This window comes from Diospyros lotus, chromosome 5 (assembly GCF_014633365.1).
Source record: "Diospyros lotus cultivar Yz01 chromosome 5, ASM1463336v1, whole genome shotgun sequence".
In the NCBI taxonomy this organism is placed as follows: domain Eukaryota; kingdom Viridiplantae; phylum Streptophyta; class Magnoliopsida; order Ericales; family Ebenaceae; genus Diospyros; species Diospyros lotus.
Window position 1 is genome coordinate 22955337 of NC_068342.1, and position 19038 is coordinate 22974374.

Sequence of the window (19038 nt, forward strand, 5' to 3'; positions counted from 1 at the left end):
AACGTACCCACAACACCCTTATCACAATTATGCATAAGGCTAAGTAATTTATTAACTAATCGCAAATTAAATTTACTAATTTAACTAATTCCAAATATTATCTACTAATTTAATATAACTAACTAATTAACTAATTAATTAATTAAAACAAAATAAACTTAAACTCAATTAATCTAATAGATCAGAATTCTTAAATGGTTATACCTTTTTGGAGCTCTTCCTCTCAGAGACTTCTCACTCACTTATGCTTTCTTCCTTTGTTCAAGTTGCCTATTTATAGGCTTGGGTGCCCCTAGTTTTGTCCCTCAAACCATGGTTTAACCCACTGTTTTAACTAAATAAATTCTCCAATTTGATTGCAACATGGCTGTAAATTGGCAGAATTCTAAAGCCAAATTGAAGGTAAAATGAATGGGTGGTAAAAGAGGCACCAATGTGATCCATGTGGCGCCACCAGGCGGCTGCCTAAGGCTGCCGCGTGCCTCTGAAAGCAACGCCGTTTGGCGTCTTACTGTGCTGGGAAAAATTCCAGCAAAAATTAGCCAGCCTCCCGCACACCAGCAGCCTCGAACTCGCGACTAGCCATGCCTTCGTTCGCGACACTATTGCCTGATCTGGCCTCCGCTTCATTTAGTAATGCACTTATTTTTTTTACTTATTGGGTTGTTGTCTCTAGTTCCCTTTATTCCACTTTTACTCCAAAACTTTCAAAAATTCTTCCAATTCCTTTTTATTCACCGAACATAGTAAACTTAATATTTCCTATTAAATTCCTCAAATCCTCAATAAATACATTATCTTAATCCCAAAACATACCAAATTTAATATTTTTCATTAATTTTCTTAAAACCCCACATAATTCGATAAATCACCTTAAAACCCATAAATTAATTATTTCCAAGATCAGGGATGTTACATTCTCTCCTCCTTAATAAATTTCGTCCTCGAAATTTTAATATATCACGATATTAACCATGGCCTTCAAACAAATAAGGGTGTCTCTTCCGCATTTCTTCTTCCATTTCCCAATTCGCTTCTCATTCCGAGTGCTGACTCCATTGTACTTTTACCATAGGTAGAGTTCTATGTCTTAGCTAGCGATCTTGGTGTTCTAGCACCCATATAGGTTGCACTTCAAAGGTCATATCAGGTTGGAGTTCAATGTCCTCAACATGCACTTCTATGTCTGGATTATATATATGCTTCCGTAATTGGGAAACATGGAATACATCATGTAATCCGGCTAATGCTTCTGGCAACTCTAGAAGGTAGGCAAGTGGTCCAACCTAGCCCTTGATTCGATATGTCTCCAAATATCAGGGTCCCAATTTTCCCCTTCGATGATATCTAAATGCTGGACGTATTGGGGTAGCCTGAAGGTACACTAGGTCCCCCTCTTCAAACTCCAAGGGTCGAGTTTGACGGTCCACATACTTTTTTTGTCGATCTTGAGCTGCTTTCATATTTTTACGAACTATCTCTATCTGCTGTGTTGCTTTATCCACAAGATTCGTCCGAACAATCTGTTTCTCTTCCACCTCGAGCCAGCAGACCGACGATCGACACCGTTGTCCATACAGTGCTTCATATGGTGCCATTCCTATGCTTTCTTGATAACTGTTGTTATAGGAAAATTCGGCTAAACTTAAATATTCATCCCAGCTGCCACCAAAATCCCGCACACATGCTCTGAGCATGTTTTCTAAAATTTGGTTAACTCATTCTGTTTGACCATCTGTCTGGGGGTGATAGGCTGTACTAAAGTTTAGTTGGGTTCCCAATTCCTCCTATACAACTTTCTAAAATTTAGACACAAATCTACTGTCTCTGCCTGACACAATACTCACCAGGACTCCGTGTAATTGGAAAATTTCTTGAATATAAAGTCGGGAAAGATGCTTTGCGCCTATAGTACTTTTGATAGGTAGAAAATGTGCTGACTTTGTTAATCGATCCACAACTACCCAAATGGCGTCAACATTCCTTAGAGTTCGGGGTAGTCCTACGATAAATTTGTTGTCACATGCTCCCACTTCCACTCAGGAATCTCTAATGGTCGTAAGCTTCCTGACGGCCTCTGATGTTCCTCTTTCACCCGCTGGCAAGTGTCACATTTACTCACGAACTCAGCTATGTCCTTTTTCATTCTAGGCCACCAATACACTTCCCGCAAATCATGATACATCTTAGTGGCTCCTGGGTGTATCGTATACAGGGTCCGATGTGCCTCGTTCAGAATTTCCTATCGTAGCTTCCCAAAGGCCGGCACATACACCCGCTCATTCATTCGGAGTATTCCATTATGATACTCAAACCCTGGCTGCTTGGGTTGTCCATTCGTGTCTATCCATCAATCCAAGTTTCCTTCCTGGTCCGTAGCCTATTTAATTTCATCCCATAGGCTTACTTGTAACTGCATCTGTGCTACTACTGCTGTTTCATCATACGGCTCCACATTGAGAGTTAATCTTGCAAATTCCTCGGTCAAGTTTTGTAGACGAACTGCCTGACAAGCTCTCAACATAAAATTCCTCCAACTTAATGCATCAGCCACCACATTTGCTCGCCCATGCTGGTATTGAATGGTACAATCATAATCCTTTAGGAGCTCCATCCACCGATGTTGACGAAGGTTCAAATCCCGTTGGGAGAAAATATATTTTAAACTTTGATGATCCACATATATAACAAATTTCTCCCCATATAGATAATGTCACCACAGTTTCAGAGCATGTACCACAACTGCTAACTCCAAGTCACGCACTGGGTAATTCTTTTCATGGAGGCGTAATTGTCAAGACCCATATGCAATCACCTTTCCATGTTGCATTAACACGTATCCCAAGCTTATTCCTGAAGCATCTGTATACACTTCATATCCCCCAGAACCATCAGGTATCCTTAAAATTGGTGTTGTTGTTAGTTTGAATTTAAGTTCTTGGAAGCTCTTTTCATAATGCTCATTCTAGATAAACTTAACCCCTTTTCAGGTCAATTGTGTTAGCAGAGCAATAATGCTCTAGAATTTTTCTATAAACTTGCTATAGTACCCTGCCAACCCAAGAAAACTTCTTACTTTAGAGACAGTAATGGGTTGTGGCCATTCTTTTACCACCTTTACCTTTGCAGAATCCACTGCTATGCCTTGCCCCAAAATTATATAACCTAGAAAGGCAACTTTCTTTAACTAGAAATCACATTTACTAAATTTTGCATATAACTTATGGTCCCTTAGTATGGATAAAGTAATTCTCAGATGTTCACGATGAGCTTCCTCACTTAGTGAATATATTAATATATCATCAATGAATACAATGATAAATTTGTCTAGGTACGGTCAAAATGTCTGATTCATCAAGTCCATGAATGTCGCAGGCGTATTAGTCAAACCAAATGGCATCACTAGATACTCATAGTGATCGTATGGTGATCGAAACGCCATTTTAGGGATGTCTTCTTTTATCTTCAATTGGTAGTATCCTGATCGTAAATCAATCTTGGAGAACACCCGAGCCCCTTGTAACTAATCGAACAAGTCATCTATCCTAGGTAACGGATACTTGTTCTTAATGGTCACCTTATTAATTGCACGATAATCAATGCACATTCTCAAACTCCCAAGGTGACACACTAGGGCGAATAAAGCCCTTGTCCAGCAAATCCTAAAGTTGGGTCTTGAGCTCCCGTAACTAGGCTGGGGCCATTCTATAAGGCGGTATAGATATTGGGTTCATTTGGGCTCCAAGGGCCAAGTCAATGATAAATTCAATTTCCCTATCCCAGAAAGCCCAGTAGATCTTCTGGGAATACATCTGGGTATTCTTTTACAATTTTCACAGTCTCTACCTTCTTCTGAGGTTTTTCATTGGCCACCACTTGCATCGCATACCCTAGGGCTACTTTGTCCAAATATTTTCTAACTCCCAAGGCAGATATAATTTTCAAAGGTTGCCCTACTTGAGCTCCGACAAACCTTCTAACCTGCCCATCAAACCCTCTCAACTTAACTTATTCGCTTCCCATAGTCCAACCGAGCTTGATATCGGAACAAGAAGTTCATGCCTAGTATGATATAGAAATCCTAGATTCTAATAAATTCAAATCTACTGGAAACATGGCTCCATTTATCAAAATTTGGCACTCTGACACTACCCGGTGCGAATGAGACCAAGTCCCTATCGGGGTTTGTACGCTCATAGGAACACATGATTCCTTAGTACTTAAATTTGCCGAATCTATGACAACATATGATATAAAAGAGTGTGTAGCCCCTGAGTTTATCAATGCATGCATGCATGTGTTCTGGACCAAGAGCGTACCTTCAATTACTTGCGGATCGACGACTGCGTCAATCTTAGGGAGGTTGAACACCCTTCTCGTAGTCACTGGTGCCCTTCCTCCAGTCTGCCTCACTTGCTCTACCTTGTCACGCTGTGGGCATCGAGAAGCGATATGCCCTGGCGCATTACAGTTGAAGCATACAACCGGCCTTCTCTGGGTACCACTGGTTGGTGGAGTAGGCGTGGCCACAGTCATTTCTATCCCTTTTGGGAAATTTCTTGCAATGTGTCCCATCTCACCACAATGATAGCATCCCTTTGCAGTCTTGACAGCCTTACACAAGGAGTTCCATTAGTGAGATTTGTGGCAATAGAGGCATACTCTTGTTTCTTTTTTAAATTTGCTTACCTCTGGACGACTGAATTGATACCCCCACCTTGTTGTGGCTTTTTTTTTGTCCATCCTCAGTTGCTTATTTTCCTCGAGAAATTTCTCCATAGCTCATTAGCTTCTTCTCAATATTTACCGCTTTCATGACTGCATTCCGAAAGGTGTTTGTTTCTACATAACTCATCGCCCGTCGCACCTTGGGGCGTAGGCCTTGGATAAACCGCTCGATTTTGTCAGCTTCTGTCAACATGTAAGTTGGCATATACTTCAACAATTTCACAAATTCATCCTTATATTGCGACACTATCAAATGAGATGACTGCTTCAACTCCATAAAGTCTCATTTCTTTTGAAGCTGCCAGTCATGCGGATAATATTTCTCATTGAAGGCCTCTGTGAATTGCTCCCAATCAACTACACGTGGCTGTCCACTAGGCCCTGCCAATCAAGCGTTCTGTTCTCTCAACGTCTCGGCCGTAGACTGCCACCATAGTCTAGCCTGCTCAGTTAACATGAAAGTGAAGCATCTTACCCACTACTTCTTTGGGCAGTCCATGAATTCTAATAACTGGTGAACATCTTCCAACCAATATTCGGCCACGCTCAGGTCAGCTTCAAGATGTCCCTTGAATGCCGAAGGCCGCAAGTCCATGAATGCCTTTAGTGCCCGTGAAGTCGCCTCATTAGCCAGGTAAGTCAAGTCCCCGTTACTTTCCTTACTAGAATGGGTTCCTGGTGGCACTTCTTCCTTAGGTCCCCATATGTCTACCTCGGCTGGCAATTGATCGAGACTGTCGAACCTCGATGATTGTAAAAATATATTTCGGATCTGCAGCAAGGGTGCGACCCCAAAGTCGTCTCTCAAAAGAACCTCAATACAAATCTATCATGACAAGAACTGAACGAGGGGGTTTTTTTTTTATGAAAAAGAAAGTATGAAGATTGAGTAAAAATATAAAAACAAAACTGTCTATGGATCCAAACGCAACCAATTACAAATCTTTCCCTTAAACCAGGTTTTCATCATCCCTTCTTATAGATTAGATCTAGCCGAGTTTCAACACCCAAAATCTGTATAAATAAATCTCCAACAACCGTCTAGAGATCAAATCAAAACTGATATAAAAATCAAAGAAAACCTCCTTCAATCAGTCTACCAATTTTAATCTTCATTCACATAGATTCCAGAACCTAGTATCCATAACCATCCATACCAAGTTATTTGTTTCTGCTTCTTTCCTTCGTGTGTTATATCAACCGACTATAACATTAAAACCGCAATATAGAAAGAGAAATCCACCCCGTATATGTTCATACAACCGTCTTGAACATGCACTAGAATAAGCGAAAAGGAAGTAGATAAAACTTAAAACAAATATAATTGAAATTCAAACCAGATTTCGTAGAAGCTTTCGGGATTCAAACCATGGAATAAGTTCGGATTTGTAACTGATTACAAGTGTTTAGCCCTCCATGGAGAAGAAAATGAAAACAAAGAAAAAATGGCTATTGTTCATGAGACAAAAAATATATATATATATTCTTAAAGGCCTCCTAAGGTGCTTAGATAGAGCTTAAGGAGGAAACCCTAGGTTACCACAACTTCACAGCCAATTTCGAATAGGATAACGTGCGTTCTAGGCTTTAGTCCCTTCATAAAAATTGTAGATCAGGAAGATTAGATGAATTTGGGATTTTTAATCACTTGATTTGGATATTGGAAGCCCAAGTTATGGCCTTTTAAAGAATCAGTGTTTAGTGCAGCCTTCCTAATTTAACCCAACTATCTGGTCCCGACTTTGAAGTGATGTTTGGAGGCCCAAACGAACTCGGATTTGGACAAGCCATACCATTCCAGAAAGCCTAAGAATTCCTCTACAATATCTCTGAAGACATCATTCACGTTCTGAGATTATAACCTGGCTAAAAATTTGAAAGAAGTATAGAAGGTCAAATCTATCAGCACACTCTTGCTTCTTTGTCTCCAATCTCCTTGTTTCCCTTCTTGCCATCAAAATTCCTTATGACCCAGGAAGCCCTAATTTGTCCAAAAATAAAATAAAATAGTGTGAAGCCCAATTTCTATAAAATAAAATAAAACAAAATCATGATGAATAAAATGACACAACTAACGTGTAAAAAGACTAAATATGAGGGCTAAATAATATGAAAATATGCGCTCTATCAACAATGCAGTAGGAAATGCCCCAATCCTCGTCACATCATAGGGTGCTATGCTGGGGTCCCATTCGTTTTCCTGTCATTTGATAGCTCGGATGAAACTGCAATAGTTGAACAGAAGGTTCACGTCCCAAACATAATTATCAAGTAGCTGTCTCCAAGCCTCGTTCATATATTTTTTTAGCAAATAAGACATGTTTTTCTGTTATCCCCCAGCTTGTATTGTATTTCGAAAAATTTGGTTTACGCGGCATAAATAGCTAATCACTCATTCGTCCTCATGTTGCCCACCTCCCATTTGAGTGAGCAACTCATACTCCCATTGCTTAAATAAAAGGTTCAAAAACGGCAAAGAGGGTTCAGGGTCCGGTATAACATAGCTAGGTCCTCCAATCTCCATAAGGGTAATCTGCATACACAAAATTAGGGATCAGGTCCATAACTAAAATAAGTTACCTTTCCCTACACAAAGGCTCAAAAATCAAGACACACATCTCACTGCTTGCTATCCCGGAAACACATTTCCCTAAGCAAGCTCATATCATATCACATGCCTTTACCAGGAAAGTATTTTATTTCCAATTATGACCTACCCTACACAAGGTATGCATTCACAACTTCAAAATTTATTGACCCAACAACCCTTCCCTAACCCCGCTCTGATACCACCTTGTGACACCCCGGGCCCCACTACCAAGTGTCACCATAACCCGTGGTTACAACCTCGGCCCCCACTACCAAGTGTCAGCATAACCCGTGGTTATAACCCTGGCCTATCTCGAATGATGACTATGCTCCATCATCATAAAGTATTAAAATAATTTGTGCGCCTTGGGTGGGGTCTAGGCTTCGCCATCTCCGATTGTAGAGTATTCGGGTTCAAGTACATAAGCAGCGAAAATTTACCCGACTCTCATACCCGACTAGGCCTTTAAAATACAAATCAAATTGATTATCAGCATGATCAAAAAAATACTTTAATAGTTTAAGCATATTACATACTCTGAATTACTCATAGTAGGAACCTTAACTTGATCCAAAGCAAAGTTTATTTAAATCACAACCATCTTCCGTAGTAAAGTACAAAGCATATATAATTTACATAAATGACACGTACATAACCCACATTCTCATTGCCCGTAATCACTGTTAACTGACGACTCTTCCACCACTACTGCTTTCCCTTTCTTAGACCCTGTGCCATCTGTTGGGTTAGTGGGAGTGAAGGAGTGAGTCCAGGGACTCAATAAAGGCAATATGCAATGCAGTAAATTAATAAGCATGACATCATAGACAAAAATGAAGTGTAGCGTACATGCAAGCCCGTCTACCGTACCTATCTCAGGCTTTAGGTGGCCCCTAGTGGTTTCCTCTATGACCCCGTCCTAAGACCCTCACACTCAACAATCCACTGCCCCATGCCTAGGCACTTCCTCAATATCTTATGCAAGCCATGACAAAAGAAATTTATACACAGAGCATATTTAAACCTTTACCTTGATCTGTTTGGTGATTAACTCTGTATGTTGCACAAGCTGGTAACGTATCCGCAACACCTTTATCACAATTATGCATAAGGCTAAGTAATTTATTGACTAATCGCAAATTAAATTTACTAATTTAACTAATTCCAAATATTATCTACTAATTTAATTTAACTAACTAATTAACTAATTAATTAATTAAAACAAAATAAACTTAAACTCAATTAATCTAATAGATCAGAATTCTTAAATGGTCATACCTTTCTGGAGCTCTTCCACTTAGAGACTGCTCACTCACTTATGCTTTCTTCCTTTGTTCGAGTTGCCTATTTATAGGCTTGGGTACCCTTAGTTTTCTCCCTCAAACCATGGTTTAACCCATTATTTTAACTAAATTCTCCAATTTGATTGCAACGTGGCTGTAAATTGGCAGAATTCTAAAGCCAAACTGAAGGTAAAATGAATAGGTGGCAAGAGAAGCACCAGCGTGTGCCATGTGGCACCATCAGACGGCTGCCTAAGGCTGCCGTGTGCCTTTGAAAATGACGTCGTTCGGCGTCTTACTATGCTGGGAAAAATTCTAGCAAAAATCAGCCAGCCTCCCGCGCACCAGCAGCCTCAAACCCGCGACCAGCCATGCCTCCGTGCGCGCCACTACCGCCTGATCTGGCCTCCGCTTCATTTAGTAATGCACTTATTTTTGTTACTTATTGGGTTGTTGTCTCTAGTTCCCTTTATTCCACTTTTACTCCAAAACTTTCAAAAATTCTTCCAATTCCTTTTTATTCACCGAACACAGTAAACTTAATATTTCCTATTAAATTCCTCAAATCCTTAATAAATACATTATCTTAATCCCAAAACATACCAAATTTAATATTTTTCATTATTTTTCTTAAAACCCCACATAATTTGATAAATCACCTTAAAACCCATAAATTAATTATTTGCAAGGTCAGGGATGTTACACCTTGAAAGGAAAGCAAGATCGCTACAGGGCAAACAACGTAGTTCAAAACTTTTGAACTTACCCCGATCCCGGCGATTGGATCAACGTCGAAATCAAATCATTCATATACAAATAAATAAATCTAACCTTTAGATTATCAAGTCGTTCGCGGATTCAAGCCGTCCAAGCGTCCGGCCTCTAACTCGTGATACGCGGCACGCGTCCGTTGGCAAGGAAAGCGGAATAAGAGTGCTAGCTCCTTCTCCTTTGCGCGGCTTGTGTATGGACGGTAAAAGAACACCCACGTTTCAAATCGATGCGAAAAGAAACGGGAAGAGTGAACGGCAATACGTTTTTCAACTCTTGAAAAATGACACCAAAAATCACTTCTATTTTGGGCAACCCATAAAAGGATATTTATAAGGAAATATCCTAGGGTTTCTAAAACCCTAATGGATTGGGCTAGCCCATTAATTCTAATTTAATTAGAATCTTAAGTGAGCTTATTCTAGTCCAACTAGAAATATAATTAAATGGCCCAATCCTTTTATAGGTTAAATAAAATATTATGGCCCAAATCTAATTCAAGCCCAAATATATTTTATTTAATATTTGGCTCAAATCTAATTTGATCCAAATATAATATTTAATATTTGGCCCAAATCTAATTTAGTCCAAATGTAATATTTATTTTAATATTTGGCCCAAATCCAATTTAGTCCAAATATAATATTTAATTTAATATTTGGCCCAAATCTAATTTAGTCCAAATATTAACTTAAGCCCAAATATATTTTATTTCCTATTTGCCACTCTGACAAATAGAAAATTATTAAATTAGAAACTCCTTCCTAATTTAATCAATTGCCATTTTAGGAAACTCTTTCCATTATGACGACCCCTCGCCATATCGATGTCATTAAGTCTATTTGTTCTTTTTCCGTGAGAACCTACGATGGCACAACTTCTTGCCGAAGTGTCCCACTTAACCATACGTCTACTCTCCTGGTTTAAACTAGGGACCGTGCCTATTGCGTATGACTCATTAGGCTTCCGAATATGTTGGCAATGTGTCGGTACAAACACATAAGACAATATTGGCCTTTAGCAAGGTGTCATGCCTACCCAATTATTCAGAAGGATTCATAATCCGCAAATAACCTTTCACGAGCATGGTTATCGTGTAATTCGATCCTCTCGTCAATGTATCTTATGTGATGTCAAGTATGGCGATGTGTTGCTTGATAACGATCACATGAGTTTTCTTCGATCTTCCGGATATCTTCACTTAATTAGAAAGTAAATCAATAACTCCTTATTGATCTCTTTCACTATGGCCATGGATTTAAAGTGAATATCCACCGAATGCGCCTTAGATACATCATCCTCTATCAAGGGATAGACGAGTCCCATCTTGGTTATACACCCATCTCCATAAGCCTCACGATATACCCAATGATCGCCCACATGCAGCCTTTGTCTAGGCCCATCGAAACGATGTCAAAGTATATCGATCTTCTTATGAGATGACCGTGACAACCTCAGCTCCAAGGATTAGTTACACCCATCTCGTATGAGAATTCCATCAACATATAACCAAAATGGATTCTCATGGCGAGTCATGTCCAGTGACACATTCTCCAATATTGGTCACCTATGTACTTGTCTAGGCATCCCTATGCTTATGGGTGTGAGACCCCCATTGCTATCACATAGAAAAAACATAGCACATACAAGTCTTACCGCAATTGTCAGTGTCCATTCTTGACATTGCTACGACTTGGGACGTTTAATGATGTCTAGAAACTGTGATGCATCATCTTACATCTTAATAGATTAATCACAGTATACATCATATGGACTTCTATCTAGTTTCATTCGGTTATTACAATAATAACAAGAAACTAATAGAATGACTTCTTGTGAATTTGAATAACTCCTTATTCAAACAATAAACATGATTACAATTGTCAGTGTACAACAAGCCCAATCTGATTAGGTCTAGAGCACCTACACTAACACACCTATCTCCATATGCCACTACACAGGAACCACACATTGCATCTCCCACCCAGTAACTGAATGGTACTTAGCAATGGCAAATTCTTAACACCGTCATACAAGACAACTGTGTTGCTTCTGGTCTAAGGACTAGAAACATGATCAAAGTCTGTAAAAAATCATAGATCCTCAAAGCCATGTGATCTATCACGTGCGTCATATTCAGTAAGCGTTCCACTAACACCTACCCACATGTATACTATATCCATCTCATGAATTATGGTATGCGACTCGCCATCCTTTATCATTAGGAACTCATGCTAATCAAATGTAGTATCCCATGTGCCAGTTCGTACTCAACTAATCATAGTTCTCATCTGAGAAGTTTAAGGGCTGGAAATAACCATTAAGACATCCTTATTACAAAGGTCAATTGTCACATATTCTTAATACTTAAGAATAAGGCATTCAATAGGAAATCTAAGTTATAACGCCCCGCTTTTTCGAGGGTTAAATAACTTAGGAATTTCGGGAATATTTTTTTTCCATAAACTCAATATAATCATTTCCCGACAATCCCGTTCTACCTTCCCAACATACTAAACAATAATATATAAGCTAAAATAAGTAATCATCACAAATGCGGAAGCTTAAAATCGAAACCTGATATGGTACATATATGAATTCACTTAATCATATCATAAGAATCTGTACCATCATATCATTAAATACTTAAATACATGAAGACTTAACATCAAGAGATAACAATTGAGCACCTTAGATACAATTTGACGATTTCTCAAAAATACATTAAACCGTAACTATTATACATGATCATCAATATGGTACAATCTTCTAAACATGACTAAGAATCATGAATCCTCACAAAGGAGCATATACCCGAATAACTCGTTGAACCTATCAGCCACGTCATCAATCATCCCCTTGCCATAGCTGCAAATCCTAACTGGAAAGTTTGAATATTCCAGGGGCATAACCCATTAGAAGATGGAACTTCTAGTGAGGGTTCAAAACATATATATGGATGCATGATGCAATAACATGAACAAACATTTGCCATAGTGTAACTTTCCTAGCCCACAAGCCCAGCACAGAATCCTAAGTAGAATCTTGGCACTTCTAGCAAAATAATCCTAACATTATTCCATCAATTGCTCTTAGAGAATTAAGGCTACACTCTTAGGGTGACATCCCAATCCCATGTACAAATATCAATATGCCAATAATATCGTGCCATGAAAATATCACAATTTTCCATGCAATATGACCAAAATGAATCATATCTTTCATAAATATCATGCATATATAAGCAATCATATCTTTCATAAATATCATGCATAATAAACAATCATATCATATAGGATAGGACAACTCACCTTTTCACGAGATTCGGAATGCCTCGATATGCGTGTCCAACCTCGATTTTCGTGTCAACTCTAGAAAGTTGCACCAATCACTTTTACTCGAGCACATAAATCATAAAAACACATTTAATCACTAAATATCTCAATATTCCATTTTCTCCTATTTTCTTTTATTTTCTCTCATTTTTCCTTCTAAAAATCCGAATAAATACCCTCGAGACTATTTTTTCAAATATCTTTCCACAACAATTCATAATAACCTATGAACATCAAGAGAAAATTATCGGATTTACCCAAATACTGCGTTTTCATGCAAAACGAGGCTGGTCAGTGCCAAAATCGAGACATCGGGAAAGCCAAATCCAAATCTTTTTGCACAGACCTCGAGAACACATTTTTTTTGGATTTTCCAAGATTTTTCTCATATTTTTCTAGGCATGCACGCGCCCCCACACGCATGGCTCTGCATGTGAAGGTAACGCATGTAGGGCACACGCCGAAATTTTTCTCCAACACCAGTACACCAGCGCTCCTAGTTCTATCCACCATTTTGATCGCCTCCGTCAGTCGTTCAGCATGGAGCATCTTGTGGCTCGAAAGGAGTTTGAAAAGGGCTCTAATTTGTCGGCCAAAGACTTGGCTAGGCAGACCGCCTCCCGACTCCGGCGAGCTTCGAAACACCATCAAAACAGCACCAAAACGCCTCTAAGTTTCCTGAAATCATCCTTAGGTCACAAGCAACAAAATCCCCTTATTCCCATTGCTCAATTCGTTCGATAAAGCCCTCAATTTGAAGCTTATTTTCTCCCCATTTTCGGTCACAACGGAACCCCTATTTATAGGCATTTTCGAACCTCCAAACACCCGAGATCGACCAACCCATGTGTCTTAGAGCTTAAAATTTCCCTGGATTGACCTCGAATCAACTTTAGACAACCAAAATCGCACGTTGCAGGTACTCAATCGCTCGACCAGAAAGCTGGTCAAAAATCCTCAAAATTCGGCCACCCCGTGGCTGTTGTCAAATCTTCCTTTACAAAAAATCATCCCCGACCATTGCCCGTGCAACCCTGGTGCTCCAGATGGTCGGTCGGCGACTTTCGGTCTGTTGATTGAATCCTATGGTCAAACTTTGCTGATTTTGCACTTTGGCTCCTCCAAGTTTTGGTTTCTCGCTTTGGCCTATTTTCACATAGCCCCTGGACTTTTCATAATTTCTTTCAAGACCCTCAAGCCCGAAAACATCCATTTGACCCCCGAAGATTATGAAAAAACATCATTTTGACCTCTCTCTGGCAATTTCAGAAAACTGCACTTAGGCTTGAATCTTCGTTTTGGCCCTAAACCCTTTCGTTTCTTCCTGAAACCATCGAAGGATTGTTCCTTATGAAAAATCGAAGCCCCTTCAAGCTTCCGTCAACTTCTCGAAAGTCGCCTATAACATTTCGGTTTTGCAGCCTGAATGGCAGCTGCATTTTAGGTGTACCAAAAATTGTTCTGAATTCCATTTCTTTCGATGCCATAAATCATGCCTCAAAATACTCATCACGGCCATATCATTTTTCTTTGGCATCTTGGCTCCAGAGCACTTCTTGCAGTCGATTCGGTCATTCATATGGTAATAAATTACGCTTATACTCTCAATTTATCTGAAATTTCACTTTTTTCCCAAGAAAATTTATTCTTGAGTTCTTTTGAAATTATCGGGTATTACATAAGGATTCATTCATATTAATGATTGGAGAGCTATGAATGAAGATATGACCTTAAATATGAAAACATATTTTATTACATATTGCAAGGATTACATCATTAGTCCCATAAATGTAAATGCCAAATGCCATTTAAATCTAGCATCAGGGCACTGACACTAACATCCACATGGCGAGAAGGATTCGGTCTCAGTGTAAAAGCAGTTTTTACACTCCACCTGACATTAGGTTACAAGTATGTTATTTATTGTATTTCATATGATTGAATATTGTGTTGCTTAAATACTCAAGTTGTGTATGGTGTGTGTATTTATGTATTCAGCTGCGTAACTCCGATAGAATTTTTTTTTTAAATTCACCAACACCGCCATATGAGTATTCCAATAATTTTCTCATGGAATTATTGGGTGAACAATCTCACGGAGACCTCTTTCAATAACCTGCTTTTAATCTCTTGGAGATGTGTTTGCATTTTATTTTCATGTGATTATGATACATAGTTTTGTAGTATGGGAGGTAATGGAGTATGCAAGAGAGCGTTTTGAAAAAATGTAGCCATCTCCCGGAGAGCCTTGGTGCTATCCTCATGATGTTGCTTCAAGGCGTCATACTCACTAAGTGGAATGGTGAGAGGAACCATTCTAGAGACTCTAGGGACTTCTAACAAAACAATCTCTCATTGTCCAAGATTAGGAGAGCTATCGACATCAGGACATTTTTTGTTGTGTTTGTAACCTGTGACTTGAGATCGTGTAAGAACCATTGTAGTATTTTTAGGCCTTTTGAACGTTTCTCACAAATAGCGTCAATTGTTGTTGCTCGAACACAACAATAACTTTATTGAGCAGAAACGTCGTTGCCAAGCCACATAAACTTTGCAACAAAAAAGAAAAGAAAAGAAAACTATTAGAGGGCGCAAAGAAGTCCTCTCGCAAACACTCAAATATTTAAATTATATATTAAAGATTTGAAAACCGTATTAAAACTAGTATCAAATATGTATTTCTTTTGGAATAAGGACTCATCTATTTATCAAGGAGCATGGAGTTTTTCAAGATCTACTAGAACTAGGATTATTATGGAAAATGTTTATTTTAATATTGTGAAATCGATTAGAATTAGAATTTATATAAATAATGTCTTTCATTTTCATAAAACTTTTAGAGAGATTTTCAGATATCAGAGTTATCTTATATATGCTTTGTTTAGGAACTTGAAATCTAGAAAAAATTTACATGATCAGTTTTAGGTTTTTAGAGTCTCTTAGAGACTATGAAAGTCTCTTGAAACGGTATTTGGGAGATTATGAAAATCTCTTGAATCGATTTTCGAGAGACTATGAAAGTCCCTCGATCAGTCTCCACGAGATGCTTCTTTTTTGGTCTCTGGGCCGATAATTTTAATTTTTAATTTTTAGTTCAATAATTATTTTAAACTTTTTAAACCTTTTTATAGGATTTGGTTTAGGACGCATCAAATATATTCATACAACATAAAAAATGACAGTACCGCAAGAGTTGTTTATAACCTCGGATGAGAAGTTAATAAGATGGCGGATGGGAAATGGGAAATTGAGTGAAGGGGTCCCCTCCCCCTCGGAGCCTTTCTCGTCAGTCCTTTTTGGCCTTTTTTACCGTTTCTTTGTCATAGACAACTGGTCCCCCCTCCTTCCTTCCTAATCATTTCATCTCTTCCAATTATATATACTTTTAAATAAAATATATATTATAACGAGTCCTAGCTGGCTAGGTACATCAACATTATTTCTCTTTAATTTGTGGCAATTAGGAAAACGTTGTTTTTATTCTTTGCTATATATGCCCATAACTCTCTGTTAAAGGAAGAATTTTTTGGAGTAATGTTTTTTTGGGTCTTTGGGTTTAGTATTCCAGTTTTAACCAAGGAAAAAAGTTTAACTATCAAAGCGATCTTAAATGTTAAAAATCACTTATTCTTCTCATCTCACGTCTGTCATTGAATTTTTTGATTTATATTTTTTGCTAATGTTATAAAATCGAACGGCATAGACATGATGATGCATTAATAAAAAAAAATCATTCTGAGGATCGAAACATATTCTTCCACTCAACTAGGATTTACCATTTGTTATAACTAATAAGGTGGGGCATCCTCAACCCGCTCACATACCCGCCCCGCCCTTTTTCTTCCTCCCCCTTTTGCCTCAGACTCCATTCTCTCCCTCTCTCTCTCTCTCTCTCTCCACACACTCCATGGATGAGCTTGTTATTTCCTGCTTTTCATCTTCTTCAGTTGTCTCTCCCCAGGAAAACTCACCGCCCAACCTTGAACGAAGGCTCCATTTCATCCTCCAGAACCAGCCGGAGTGGTGGATTTACGCCATTTTCTGGCAGCCCTCCGACGACGGCAATGGCAGTCTCGTTTTGGCCTGGGCAGATGGCCATTTTCAAGGCACTAAACGCTCACTCCCCAACGCAGACAACCAAAGGAAGCTTGTGAGAGGTAATTTACAGGCTACGATCAGTACGGAAACCGCCCAAATAATCGATGAGCCTCTGGACGCCCAACTGTTCTACCTCATGTCTTCGACGCGATCTTTCTCCGCCGGTGAGGGTGTTCCGGGGAGGGCTTTCAGCTCCGGTTCGTTCGTCTGGCTGACCGGTGCCCATCAACTCCGGTTTTACGACTGCGAAAGGGCTAAAGAAGCCGAGACCCATGGCATCGAGACTTTGGTTTGTATCCCTACGGCTTGTGGAGTGCTTGAATTGGGGTCCAATGACATGATCAAAGAGAACTGGGCTCTGGTTCAACAGGTCATGTCCCTGTTTCGGTCGGATCCCATAGTCTCCAAACAGCCAAACCCTACCAGCAAGGTCCTGATTCAGTTTCTTGACGAGCGGAACATTAATTCCTTCGCCGATACAGGAATTGTTGCTGGCTTAGAAGAAGATTTCATTGATGATATAGTAGATGACAAACTACTGGATGGCGACGCAAAGACAGCTACTACACAGGTCGAAGCCGCCATTGATGCTGCAGGAAACGAGTCAGAGCACTCAGAGCTGCAACAACAACAACAAAGAGTTCCCAAGAAGAGGGCACAAAAGGCGGCAGGGGCCAAGCCGTTGAACCACCACGTGGAGGCAGAGCGGCAGCGGCGGGAGAGGCTGAACAGCCGCTTCTACGCACTACGATCGGTGGTGCCGAACGTGTCGAAGATGGATAAAGCATCTCTACTGTCGGATGCAGTGTCCTACATCAGCCAGCTCAAGGCTAAGGTCGAAGACCTGGAATCTCAACTGCTTCATCACACAGTCGCTGGATCTAAGAGATTGAAGACGGAAGCGGCAGACACGGCCGAAAACCAAAGCGCCACCACCACCAATACTACTAGTACTTGCGTGGAGGGAAACCAAGCCGGAATATTGCCCACATCACCGCCGTCGCCGTCGCCGTCGTCGTCTGGAGGGCCGGTGGTGCCGCTAGAAATCGAAGTTAAGATTGTGGGTGGGGACGCAATGATCAGGGTCCAATCCGAGAACGCGGAATATCCCACGGCGAGGCTAATGGAAGCCTTGCGTGATCTTCAATTACCAGTCCACCATGCGAGCATCTCCACGGTTAACTATCTAATGCTTCAAGACATCGTGATTAGGGCTCCTCATGAAGGGTCACTCAAAACTGAGGAAGGTCTCAAAGCTACTCTCCTCAGGAGACTGTCACAGCGATGTTAACTGTAAATAATAATAATAATAATAATAATAATAATAGTAATAATCTACTACGTGTACTTTGTAGTAAATTCCCCATATATGTGTAATCTTGTTTAGCTTAATCTGTGAGCGAACGTTTGCAAAATTGTGATGTGTTGGTCAGTTTGCTGCCATTTTTATTAACAGCAGGCTTCGGAAGTACAAATTACAAGTTGGAGCATGGATCAAGGGACAGTCACAGAGCAGCACACTTTTAAGGTATATTTTCTTATTCTTATATCACATTTTTTATGATTTATTATATTTACACTGCATCTGCTCTTGTTTAAACTGTTGATGGCAATCCATCCCCAACAGAGTGGGCTTGATGATGAGGATGCAACAGTACCTGACATCTCACTAATTGGTTGGCCAGAAATATCAGGATTTGTTTGGTTGCTTGTGTGGCCACAATTGTTTTGATTTAACTTTCTTGGTACGTGATTTGGAATATGCTGTCCCACAGCCATTAATCAGGCAGAAGAATCCTTTATTTTATCTATTGTTGCTTTCTCATGCACCATCGAGAGGCACGTGCAGAAATCCAGCGTCAGTGCTGGTGTTTGTTTATCAATATTGGATTTGACATGCTGATCCTGATGCTCTCCGTACAATCAAGCTCAGAAAAGGGCGACTTTATTTTTTCTTTTCTTTTCTTTTTCTAATAAGACAGGATTTTTTAGGAAAAATTAATGGAAATGGTAGAAATTTTGAATCCTGCAGTGTTTTGCGTTAACTGGGTAAATGACTTGGCAGGGGGAGAGTTCTTAAATATCCCTCCCTCTCCTCTCCCCTGAAGGGCTTTTCCCCCAAATTTTATTTTCCAAACTACTTCCATTCTTTTCCTAATTAATCACCAGACCCGCCCACTCAATGTTGCACTGCATGGTGTATTTAATTCAATATTACATATAATCTTATATA

The 19038-nt window shown here is 39.6% G+C and overlaps 1 protein-coding gene across 1 annotated transcript; it reads left to right on the forward strand.

The window, feature by feature from the left end:
- The first annotated feature begins 16515 nt into the window (after positions 1 to 16515).
- Positions 16516 to 18829, forward strand: LOC127801654 (transcription factor MYC2-like). The gene is made up of 2 exons (XM_052336957.1): positions 16516 to 18333; positions 18433 to 18829. Exon 1 carries the CDS (start codon positions 16615 to 16617, stop codon positions 18094 to 18096), a length of 1482 nt encoding a protein of 493 aa, XP_052192917.1. The 5' UTR covers positions 16516 to 16614; the 3' UTR covers positions 18097 to 18333; positions 18433 to 18829.
- Positions 18830 to 19038: the final 209 nt, after the last annotated feature.